Here is a 12052-nt window from a genome sequence, read left to right as displayed (position 1 = left end):
GTTCAGTGACTCCTTGCTGCTACTGACTCATCCGAGGGCTCTCCTGTTCTCTCTTACTGGTGATTCCTAGCATTGCTGGTATACGTAGGAGCTTAGCCTGAACAGTGGACAACGTGCCCGTCCTGGAAAGAGCTTGGCAGAACCTGCAGGTTCTGGCCTAAGGGAGATGAACTGTTTGAATTCAGCTTTCCTCTGACCTGAGCTGTTCCTCGGCTTGGTGTACGTTGGGATCGTGGTTCTGCTGCACTTCTGTTTTGTCAGTAGCATTTCAGCCTCTTGTACGGCCGCTTCTCCAATACCTCCTTTAGCAAAAACTCAGCTGTGGCTGCCATGAGCACTCGATGGAAAGAGGAATGATTGAGGCCAGCTGTAGAGTTGAGAAGCTGTTATGGCTGAGGAAGGAGGTTTCTGCCTGGCCTCAGGCAGTAGCAGGGCCCTGACACAGGTAGCTTTGCCTTGACTGCCGCCAGCTGATACTGAACTCAGTTTTGAGCTGTGTGTAACAGTCCCTGAAATCCAGCTGTACTGAGAGGCCAGCAAGGAAGTGGAGTATGAAACTCCGTGCTCAGCTCATCACCCACGTGTGTAAACGCAGCAGCAGAAACCAGAAAGATGTGGATGTTGTAGCGCTGCCAGCGTGAAGCTGGGCCACCTCCAGGCCCTGAAACTCCTGCTAACGCCACCTGCTTTCAGCTAAGCCTCTTTCCAAGGGCTGCCCCGGCCCTGCGCTTTGGGTTTTTGATGAAAGCCCTGTCGATTCCTCACTGGCGCAGAGCTGACTGCCGAGCAGCGCCCCCACCGAGCCGAAGCCGTTTCAGCTTCTTATGGGAAGCCTCGTCCCCCTTTGCGCGCTCGGGCCCTCAGTGGCGCAGCTCCGCCCCCCAGCACTCGGCAGCGCGCAGCACCGGGGCCGCCCACCGCCGACACGGGACTCCGGGGGCGAGCCGGAAGCTGCGCGGCGGCGGCGGCGGAGGGGCGGCGGTCAGCTGCAGCGGAGGTACTGGGGGCGGGGTGGCGCGCTGGGCTGGGACCGAACTGAGGGGTGGCGGCCGGTGCGGGGCTTCCGAGTGGTCCAGGGAAGACGGGAGAGGGAGGTGCTGCCGGGCCGCTGGATGTGGTCCTGTGGCGGGCTGGCATGTGGCCGGAGCTGGCTCTGGTGGGATCGGCCGAGAGCCCGGAGCCCAGAGGCTGTGCTCGGCTCAGCCTTACGATAGCGGGCTGCGATGTGCCTTTGTCCTCTTCCAGGCGCCTTTTCCAGCTCGGGCGGTGGAAGGAATAGTTCGTGGATCGGAACTTTTAGCTCGAATTCCAGTGGAAACAGCCCTCTGGTAAGCAATTGCAGTCACAAGGCCGGGCTGGCTGCGGCAGGGTCTGTGTTCTGAGGTCCTTCTGCCTGAGCAGCCCGTAGGAATGTGTGCGGGAGCAGAGCATCGCCCCGGGCAGCGTTTAAGTTCGGGCGGTGGACTGAGTACGGGCTCGGAAGTTTGCTTCTGTGCTTCTTCCAGGAAGGCCGCTAATAGAATTGTTTTGAACAAAACACACACACAGAAAGAAAGAACCGAGAAGACAGTGCTCACAGCTGTAGCAGTCGCTGTGGTATGGCTTGGGCCACTCGGAGGCCCATGGCAGCAGATGTGGGTGGTTTGTGACTCTCTTTGGGCCCAGCAGTGCTGCTCAGGAAAGGTACACGTTTGCTACGCGGATGTGAGTCGATGCTTTCCAAGGAGGTGTGTTGCAGAGCGGTAACAGAATCCCTTCAGCGCGGTGCCAGCACAGTAGGTTTTGAGCCCAAAGCCCAGAGCTGATCCTCAGCGGTGCCATTGCTGGAAGATCTCTGCTCTTCCTCTCGTGCCCCAGAGCTTCAGGCCTTGGCCGGTGTGTGAGGGAGCTGTGATGGACAAGTGCAGCCTGGTACAGAGGTTCTTTTGCTGACGCTGGCGAGCGTGGCTTTGGCTGGGTTGCTTTTTACCAGCTGTCCCTGTGCTTTGGGGAAGGTCAGGGAAGTTTTCTCTTTCTGCTTAGCTAGCCTGCCCTTGTAGTGCGTTTCCCAGCCTGTACGCACATGTTGGAGGTTGGAGTGCTCGTCCAGTGCTGGTCCATGGTGTGAGGACCCGAGTGCAGCTCTGTCCTCAGGAGAGTGGACTGGAGAGCGTCACCTATTTCTGGAGCACCATGGAATGAAGTAATTCTGAAAGAAATGCTGTTTGGGAGCACTACTTTTATTGGAGTCGTGCAAGTCACCCCCTAGAGGAAAGAGAAATAGTGTGTATTGAATTATACTATCATTAAGGTTGGGAAAGTCCTCTTAAGATTGTCTGGTCTAATAGTCTACCCATCACCTCTAAGTCCACTAAATCATGACCCTCAGTGCCACATCTATGCTTTTCTTGCAAAGCTCCAGGAATAGTGACTGCATCCGTTCCCTGGCCAGCCTGTTCCAGTGCATCACCAACTTGTTCTAGAACAAATGTTTCCTTATATCCAGTATCCGGAACCTCCTTGGTGCAGCTTGGGGCCATTACCTCACATCCTATTGCTGTTACCTGGGAGAAGAGGCCAACCCCCACCTCACCACAGCCTCCTTTCAGAGACTGGTAGAGAGTGACAATGACTCCTATGAGCCTCCTCTTCCTCAGGGTAAATGTCCCCAGTTCCTTCAGCCACTTCTCATAGGATTTGTGGAGCAGACCCTTCTCCATCTTCTTTGCTCTTCTCTGGACAAGCTCCAGGGCTTGATTGTCCTTCTCCTTGAATGAGAGGCTCTCTAGTCCTCCCTATCAATTCCCTCCAATCAACTCCCTAGTCCAGATAGCAACACTGTTTCTGATGCAAGCCTGGTCTTGACTATCAAGGCACACTCTGCTGGCTCTTGTTCAGCAGATTGTCACTGTTCAGCCCCAGCTCCTTTGTGCAGCTTTCCAGTCCCTCTGCCCCAAGCCTGTGGCATTGCATGGGCAGTGCAAGTGCAGGACTCATCACTTGGTCTTGTTGGAGCTCATGCAATTGAACTGAGCACATTGATCCAGCTCATCCTGATGCCTCCATAGGGTCTTCTTACCTCAAGGTTTATCAGCATTTCCTCTCAACTTGTCACCTGCAAACTCACTGAGAACATGCTCAATCCCCTCATGGCTATGAGTAAAGACACTAAACAGGGCTGGCCCCATTTCTGACTCATGGAGAACACCCCTTGAGATGGTCACCAGCTGGATTTGACTCAATTCAGCACCACTCTCTGGGCCTGCCCAGCAAAGAGTACACCTGTCCAAGCCATGGGCTATCAAGTGTTCTAGAGAATTCTGTGAAATTCAGTGATGCATATCATGATCTGTGTGTAGGTGAGATAGCTGTAACAAGGCATTTCCCTAAGTGCCTTGTTGATATTTGAGTATTAGTTAGGCACCAAATGGCTCTAGGCTGTTTACCACTCTAAACTGTCAAGTCTTAACCAAGGCTTTGTTATCAAATGTATATATTAATTAGAACTTTGGTGGAAGAGACTGAGGTATTTGGAAATACAATAAAAGGCTAGGTGTCAGCTGAGCAGAGCTTTGGAAGACCTGTAGTTTGGGCTGGAGCACTATGGTTCTCCTGCAAAGCAATGGCTGTTGCTTAATAGAGCATGTTGAAGATAGTGCCATCATAAAGAACTTCAGTGGAGAAGCTTGGATGTGCAGTTTCTACTCTCACTGTTATGCTGTTCATTTCTGCATTTTCACTGGCGCCTTTGAGATTATGGCCAAAGGTGCATTTTGTGGCTTAATTGAATGCTGTAAAGCCTATGCAAGAGTAAATAAAACGTGCCCGTAGAAAACAGATAAAACCTTGGCTTGATGATGAAACACTATCAGATGATGAAACACCGCTATCAGTCTGTGAGTTTGTTCTCTTACTAAATCTGATGGGACTTTTGGGACTCATTAGTGAGAAGAGTCCAGTGTTAACTTTGTTTCCAGCAGCAGTCAAGCTTACTTCAGCTGCCAGGTCTGTAACATGGTACGTGACTGCACCTGGTGGTAGTGAAACTTTGAAAGGACCAAGTTCAATCCCTGAGCTGTTATCTAGTGGTCTGACTTCAGTCGCTGATGCTAGGAGCATTGTCCAGGCCTTATCTATCCAGTGGTGAGGTGATCATGATTGCATTTGTTTGGCATGAATCTTTGTGTTCTCAGAGTCAATAAGATACGCATACCTGTTACAGTTTAATTGTTCATAAAATTGGAATGGATCTTGAAGTCAGTTCTTATGCTGTATAATGTATGATGTGGTTCAGCTAGTGCTCAGAACAAGCTTCATGACGAGAGAGCTAAAAATAATGCTGGTGTCTTGGGCTTGCAATTGTTACAAAGTGGTCAGTTTCATGTAGCAGGTTTTCTAGTGCGGTGTGACTTAAATGCTGTCACAAAACCCAACAGCCACTGCAAAGATTGCATTGCTTTATTCGGTAATAATTCTGTGTTGAACTGATTCATATTCTCAATTTTTTCTCCCCACTAAATCCCCAGGAGCTGTGGTTGTGTCAAACCCCAGTACTTAGGTCTTGATTGTCCTTTTACTTTAATGTTCATCCAGATGTATTTAATAGTTTGGAACAGAACATTTTATGTGTTTCTTTTTTGTTCTTTGTTTTTTAAAGCTTTCTTTAAGATATCTCCTTGAATTTCTTAGGAAAGAAGAGCTCTGAAATCATGGCAGGGAAACCTAAGCTTCACTATACCAGAGGAAGAGGGAAGATGGAGTCAATCCGGTGGCTGTTAGCAGCAGCTGGGGTTGAAGTTCGTACCTTATTTTTTTTCTTCTTTTATAAAGTGATAAGATTAATTTCTGTTTGAAATAAGGATTTGGTTTCGGAAAGGTTTTCCAAGTACTTCTATATTTAGAGATAGGTACAATATCACCTGTTGTGCTGCAGAATGCTTACATGCAGTAACACACTCTCTTGTATTTTATTTAAGGTATTCTTTTAATATGCAAAAAGAATCATTAATTCGTTCATTTTTGAAACGTATGTGTTGTGGAGAGCTTAAATTTTTGCTACAGACCAGAACAGTCTGAATTTCCTGTATCTTAAATGTGAAACTTCAGAACACAATCTGCAAAAAACGTGGTTTTTGTTCATTAGTCAGGACCTGACAAAGATTAATCAGCAAAGCTGCACTGAAGCCAGTGGGGAGCTATCTAGATTGACACCAGGTGAAAGCTGTCCAAAGGCATCTTAATTTCTGTTCACTCTGCTTGAATGCAATGCTTTGAAACTATTTTCTTAGGCACTGTGTTGCACTGGAAAGAAAAGGCTTTTTTAGTGGTGCACATTCAATTTGAGTACTGCTGACAGAGGAGCTGCAGAGCACAAGTGCTCTCATTCAGATGTCTTCTTCATTTAGAAAACAGACAAAAATCAAAAATCCAGAGCCCCCTGGAGTTGTGCTCAGTGATCCTTGTAGATCCATTCTAGTGCACAATATTCTATGACTCAGTTACATCTATAAGAAAAAGAGAGGCATAAAATGTGTAACCCGAACAGGCATAGCATATTAAAAACTTCTAAATATTTCACATGGTGTGAGCTGCTTTTCAGTGAATGATTCATTATCTGTGAATTGTGCATGCAAGTGAGCAGAGCTTTATGATGGAAGAAGATTTTTTAAAGGGATAGCACTGTGCATTTACTGATGGGTTGGGATGGTGTAGCCCAGGGTTATTTGCCAACACAGTGATGACAAGTATGAGAAATAGTAGGGAGAGGTGGAGTCTGGCTTCCAGACTCCTTTCTGTTTTCCCATTAACTTTGGAGTGTCACAGTGTTGTTTTCTGTCTTTACTTTTCAGTTTGAGGAAGAATTTATAGAAAAAAAAGAAGACCTAGAAAAATTACGCAACGGTGAGTCTGCAGACTAGTAAGTTCACATCAACAGAACAAAGGGAGTGCTTCTGACTGTTATTAGTGAGTGATGAGATTTCTGTAAGATCTCGGATACAATGTGACTTGTAAAGAGATTTGAGAGAACGGGTTGCCTTGTTAAAGCTTTAGATCACTCAGCATTAGAAATGTCATGACATGTTATGAAGTCTGTTCCTTAGAATCAGTGGTACTACATTGCTTGAATAGTTTGCTTTGTTTTTTTCCCCAGATGGATCCCTGCTGTTCCAGCAAGTGCCCATGGTGGAAATCGATGGGATGAAGATGGTGCAGACCAGAGCCATCCTCAACTACATAGCAGGGAAATACAATCTCCATGGGAAAGACCTGAAGGAGAGAGCCTGGTACAGTAGCAGTACATACTGTCCTTATACTTTTTCAGTGTTTTTAGTGTATGTGAGAAGAATATTGCTCTGAGATGACTGTGTGCAAAGCCGCACGTAACGTACTTGTGCTTTGTCCCCTCGGATCCAAAGGCAGCTTGAACAGACTTTGACACTAAGAGATTCGCGGTGTTAGATATCAATATCATTAGAATTTTCTGGCCACATTCAGGCTTATCTGAACTACCAGAGTGGAATTATGTTGTGTTGCTGGGTAACTGCAGTGCAGTAATACAGTTATAATGCGTAACTGCAGTGCAGTAATACAGTTATAATGCCTAAGGCTGTTTATTTTTTGTGCTTAAAGGGGGACTACAGAAAAGATGCCGGACTCTTTATCAGAGAGTGTAGTGACAGGTCAAGGGGAAATGACTTTAAAATAAATAAAGCTAGATTAAGTTAGATCTGAAGAAGAAATTGTTCACAGTGAGAGTGCTGAGGTACTGGAACAGGTTGCCCAGAGAATCTGTGGATGCTCCATCCCTTGATCTGTTCAAGTGTGTGGCAACCCTGCTTGCAGAAGGGTTGTTGGAACTGGATGGGCTTTAAGGTCCTTCCCAACCCATGCTATTCTATCATTCTATTCAGTTGGCAGCCATTTTTTGCTTGGATCCTTTTATGATTTGACATCAAAACTGTTATATTTTCCATAGTAGCTTGCACGTGTGATTTTTTTTCTTATAAAAAAAATAGATGAGTAGGGTATCAGTGGAAAACTGGGGGCTTGGGGTTTGGACTCGATCTCTAGAGGTCCCTTCCAACCCCCTGTGATTCTGTGAAAACAATGTGAGCATCGGTTTGACTCTGTTTATACTCTGCTTGTTGCATACACCATGAGCCTGCTTCTGAAGATGTTTGGGAAAACAAAAAGCCTGAGCTGGAATCAAAGTGGAAGAACAAAAAAGTGAACCAGTGGTTAGGCTGCATTCATTAACAAGCATCCTACTCAGTGATCTCTTAAGTACTCTATTTCAGGAAAATAATCAAAATGGGAGTTTAAACCTTTTCTTTCAGGATTGATATGTATGTGGAGGGAACAACAGACCTGATGGGAATGATCATGGTTCTCCCTTTTCAAGCAGCGGATGTGAAAGAAAAGAATATTGCCTTAATCACTGAACGAGCTACAACCAGATACTTTCCTGTTTATGAAAAGGTAAAGGGTGAAACATCAGGAGTCCACAAAGGCAGCCAAGCAGGGTGCAGCCCTCCTGCCCCAGCCCCACACTCATAGCTTGAAGGCAGGTGGTAGTACAGCTCTGGGACTGTATGATGGAACCAGCATTCAGCAATGGGAAAAGAAAGCTGCAAAGTAATACTGGGCTGATCTCAGTACTGAGCACCTTTGCTGTCTTAAAGACTACTCAAAGGGCAAATTCTCCTTGTTGTTTGCAGGCAGTGGACTTTCACTTTTTGCACGTAGCTTAGTGGCTGGTAGCTCCCATTGTTTTGCACAAATGCTCCATTTAAATACCCGTGCCAGCCTTCAGAGCTCCCTGCTTAAAAGTATACAGACCCTTGATGTTTACAGTTAAATCCAACCACTTGTTATAATTAGGGACCTAATTTTGTGATTTTTCTTGAACCCACTGCTTTAATGGAAGTCACCTAGAGATCATTACTGTCCTTTTCTGAATTGCTTTATTTGGGTACCCTTAGATGTGCACAGAGAGATGTGCACAAACAGAATGTATCTAGCTTAAAAGCAGGAAAGCAATTATCTGATGGCTACCAGGCACTAACGAGGTGGCCTCTAAGGAGCCATCAGCTACAGCATTAGTAAGCTAACTGCACTCAAAGCAAACAAAAGCCCTGTCTTTGCTAGGCAAGATTTGTCAAGGGGAGGAAGGGTTGTTCTCTGTTGCTCCCAGGAACAAAGCCTTCGTGTTCCTATGTTGCCATTTCCTACCAACTTGCTATTTATTTTGTTTTTCTCTTTAGGTTCTTTTATTTTTGTGTCTATTAACATTTTTTCTTCCTGAATTAGAGCTAGCAGTGATCCTCACCTCCTGCTGCTGTTTGTGCCCTGCATGGCTGTGCTGTGCAGACTTTCTTGCAGCGCTTTCTCCCAGCGTAGCAGTTTCTCCATGTCTGTGCCAAGGCTACACAGCCGTGCTTGGCTCAAATTCCTGGTTCCGCAGGAGGAGCACAGAGAGAGGTTAAGGAAGAGGTCAGAGAGAGAAGGAGTTTTCAAGAAAAAAAATCATCATGGGATCTGCTCCTACAAGCTAGCTCTGGGGAATCAGAATATTTTGGAGGATATCTTTATACAACTTTCTGGAATCCAGAAAAATGCAACTTCTGTACTGTCTGTGGCGTCGTAGGCAACTATTACAAGTTTTAATGTGAATGTTTACTGGGAAAAAGTCTTTAAAATGATCTTTATTAACTTACATTAGACAGAACTAAACTTTGCATGACTTTTAGCCCAGCTAATTTTGTCAGAAGAATTAATAACTTTCCTTCTGTACTGGCCGCTTAAGTGGTCCATTGATTCAGCTTGGCAGGATCTGCAGTCCCTGCCTTGTGCAGTCCTGACAGTAAAATCTCCTAGATATGGTCACTTTGAACAATCAGCAGCAAATAGTAATTCAAAAGCACTGCAGGGTGTCTGGTCTGATGCTCTGTTTGAGAGTTTCCCTGGCTTCAGCAGTCAGGTTTTGGTGCAGCTTGTTTTGGCAGTGTATGAAATAGCTGCAACAAGGTACCAGGTATTTGTCTGTCCCAGAAGTCGCTGCCTTTCTTACGCTAATTCTGGCAGGTGGGATTGTAATAGGAATCATCTGTATGGGTTCTTGCATGGATTTCTTTTGCTGTTTATCTCAGTAGAAATCTGTCTGTTACATCTAGGTAAAATCATTGCATACTGTATGACTTCTTTATTTGTTCTCATTTTGTAGGCTTTAAAAGACCATGGTCAGGATTATCTTGTTGGCAACAAGCTAAGCTGGGCAGACATCCACCTGCTGGAAGCCATTTTAATGACAGAAGAACTTAAGGCTGATATACTGTCTGCATTCCCTCTGCTACAGGTTAGTGATCATCTGATCTCAGCGTGGAATGTAACATACACATTTCACTGCCCAGCTTTAAAAGCTCATTGATGTTTAAGTCTTTTGAACCATTGTACTGAGTTGCTGGCAGCTCTCTGATCTTCTGTTGACTAAAACAAGCTGAACACCCCCACAGTCACCTTCCTTCAGCTCTGCTGCTCCCAGTTGCTTTCAGCTGGCAGGAATTCACTTTCTGACTCTACCAGTATGGTCCTGTCACTCCACTAACATGTCTTCAAACAGCTTTGGGCATCAGGACAGGAGGTTATGGCTTGCTGTGGCTGAAGTTCCCAGCTTACTTTTGCTAGCAAAATTACATTTTGAAGAAACTGTATACAGAAATGTTTCTTCTTTCTTGTCTTATGTGGTGTTTTGCACTGAGGTGCTCCTGCCCTAGATTCTTTTTAGCCCAAATACATCTGTAGTATTTGGATTCAGGTTGTGTTTTTTCCTTTTTTTTTTTTTTTTTTTTTAATTTCTCCTTTTGCAGATGAATTTTTACTCTTTAATATTAAATTCTCCCATCCACATCTGGAAAACCAAGGAAACTCTATGGCACCATTTCTGATTAGAATATTCACACCTATTCACACCTGAATTTTCCAAAAAGACCAATATATTGTGAGACGTGTTTGCAAATATATATGCATACATTTTTCATGAAAAATACTGAGTGCTGAGCTGGCTCTGAGTAGCTACTAATATTCTCTGCTTAATATGAATGTATGAGAATAAAAAATCCAAGTCATCTGATTTTTAAGCTAAAAAGGATGGGATTATAATTTCCTTGCTTTCACTGGCTTTCTTACTTCTTACAGGCTTTTAAAGGAAGAATGAGCAATATCCCAACAATCAAAAAATTCTTGGAGCCTGGCAGCCAGAGGAAGCCACCATCAGATGAGAAGTCAGTTGCTAATGTGAGGAAAATATTCAGTTTCTAGTCACGTGGCTGCTACAGATAACGGGCCTGTAGTCTATTACCTAAGCTGTGCCTCTGAAGTGTAAACTGCGTAGATCTATTCTGTGGTTTGTGCCCTATACTCTTTGAGATGGAAGACAATTTAGATTAGAGTAAAAGGCTGTTGGACCTGCTGATTACAGAAGGCAGTGTTTTATTACCAAGAGTTCTTGCTACCATCAGTTACACGAAATAAAATATACTGCTGTTTGCTGTTTGGTTAGCCATTAATTGCAGTACATGCCTGGTGAAGTGTTTCAGCTGTAGTTTCCAAAGCACTGCAACAAAGCCTCTTCCCTCCCTTTTTATTAGTTGCAGCCCAGAAGAGCCACTCCATAACATTTGATAATTCATTTTTTACTTTACCTGGTCAAAACTCAATGTATCCCTGTGCATTTATTTGCTGCCTGTATTAAAAATAAATAAATAAATAAATAAAAATCTCACGATCTCTGTAACTTTATGGCTGAAAGAAAGAAACTATTTTAATCCTTACATGAATCTCTTAGATTTTGATCGCTGAAAGATCAAAGTACGTGTCTAATTAGTCTGCTGCTACTCATTCCTTGCTCCTATTCTTGCATGGCTGGACTGCTGCAGTGAGGAGAATGCCACTTGACTCTTTTAGTTTCCCTGTTACTTCTCAAGCAGCTCTAAAGAAACTGCACTGGCTGCTTACCTTTTCAGTAAAAGAGTTTGCAGATGCTTTAAGGACTTGTTGAGATAAAGCCTGTTTCAGATTCTTTACCCTCATTTGATGGGAATTGTCACTGTCCACTTCAGAAATACAGACATAAACTCTTTTTGTCTTTCCAGTTAGCTGTTTTTCTCAGTAAGACTCAAACAGATGAGGGAGAGAAACCTGTTAACCAGTATATAGACAGAATTGCTGACCAGCAACTCCTTTTCTGACTTGTGTGGGCCAATAACGTACTTCAGAGTTACACATTTGGAACACCCCACTCACCCACACACTGCTCATATTAGTTCTTCGCTTCTTAAAATTAACATTACTTGGCTGGCTGGAAGCAGCAGTTTGAACTGGAAGGGCAGTTTGCCTATCATAGTACTTAACAAGTTTTGTGTTGCTACGCTTCTGTTCCAAATGGAACAGTGGTCAAACCATTGCAGACACTAACACAGGGCATCGGCTTTGCATTCTGTAAGTGCGTGCTCAGTCCCCAAGGGATACAGTAGACTTGCTAAGAACATTACTTGCTTGGGCTGCACAGCTGTTTAGACAAAAGCTTTTGGGTTAGAGTTGGGCTTTGACGCCTGTCCTTGTGCCCATGGGGTAGTTCTGAGAATGCAAAGATGGCTCAACTCTGGAGTACTGAACAATGCAAAATCCCATTGCATTTAGCATATGAGCTAGCAAGCAAGTGATGATAGCAAGCATCCACATTTCAGCACTAGGTTGCCTAAACTTTTCTGTAGAGCTCACCCTACAGAAGCAGGATTCATCTCCTCTACAGCACTGGTCATCTAAGCTTGTTATTATGGTACACGGCAGTCCAATTCCCCTGACTGGTCTAATTCAGGATAGAAAGAACCACATCCTACATGTCCAGCTGTCGTTCTACTTATCAGAGTCCTACACTGAAACCCATAGAATATCAGCTCATCTGCACATAAGCCTGGTGACACCTGGTGGTGACTGGTACAAGCATTTGCTAGCTAAAGACTCGAGGTGGTATTCTGCTAATGGATTGGTGTAGCATTAAGAGCAGACATACACA

At 44.6% G+C, this 12052-nt stretch overlaps 1 protein-coding gene across 2 annotated transcripts; it reads left to right on the top strand.

Moving 5' to 3' along the window:
* The first annotated feature begins 881 nt into the window (after positions 1-881).
* Positions 882-10759, top strand: LOC125689592 (glutathione S-transferase). 2 transcript variants are annotated; one of them, XM_048936987.1, is made up of 8 exons: positions 882-997; positions 1246-1328; positions 4669-4775; positions 5829-5880; positions 6131-6263; positions 7317-7458; positions 9203-9334; positions 10174-10759. In XM_048936987.1, exons 3-8 carry the CDS (start codon positions 4689-4691, stop codon positions 10294-10296), a joined length of 669 nt encoding a protein of 222 aa, XP_048792944.1. In that variant the 5' UTR covers positions 882-997; positions 1246-1328; positions 4669-4688; the 3' UTR covers positions 10297-10759. The 2 variants fall into 2 exon arrangements, with proteins under 2 accessions (XP_048792944.1, XP_048792943.1); XM_048936986.1 differs by lacking the exon at positions 1246-1328 and having other exon boundaries at positions 906-997.
* The last annotated feature ends 1293 nt before the right edge of the window (positions 10760-12052 follow it).

The sequence above is a fragment of the Lagopus muta genome, chromosome 2, assembly GCF_023343835.1.
Source record: "Lagopus muta isolate bLagMut1 chromosome 2, bLagMut1 primary, whole genome shotgun sequence".
Taxonomy (NCBI): domain Eukaryota; kingdom Metazoa; phylum Chordata; class Aves; order Galliformes; family Phasianidae; genus Lagopus; species Lagopus muta.
This window is presented reverse-complemented; position numbering and strand designations above follow the sequence as displayed.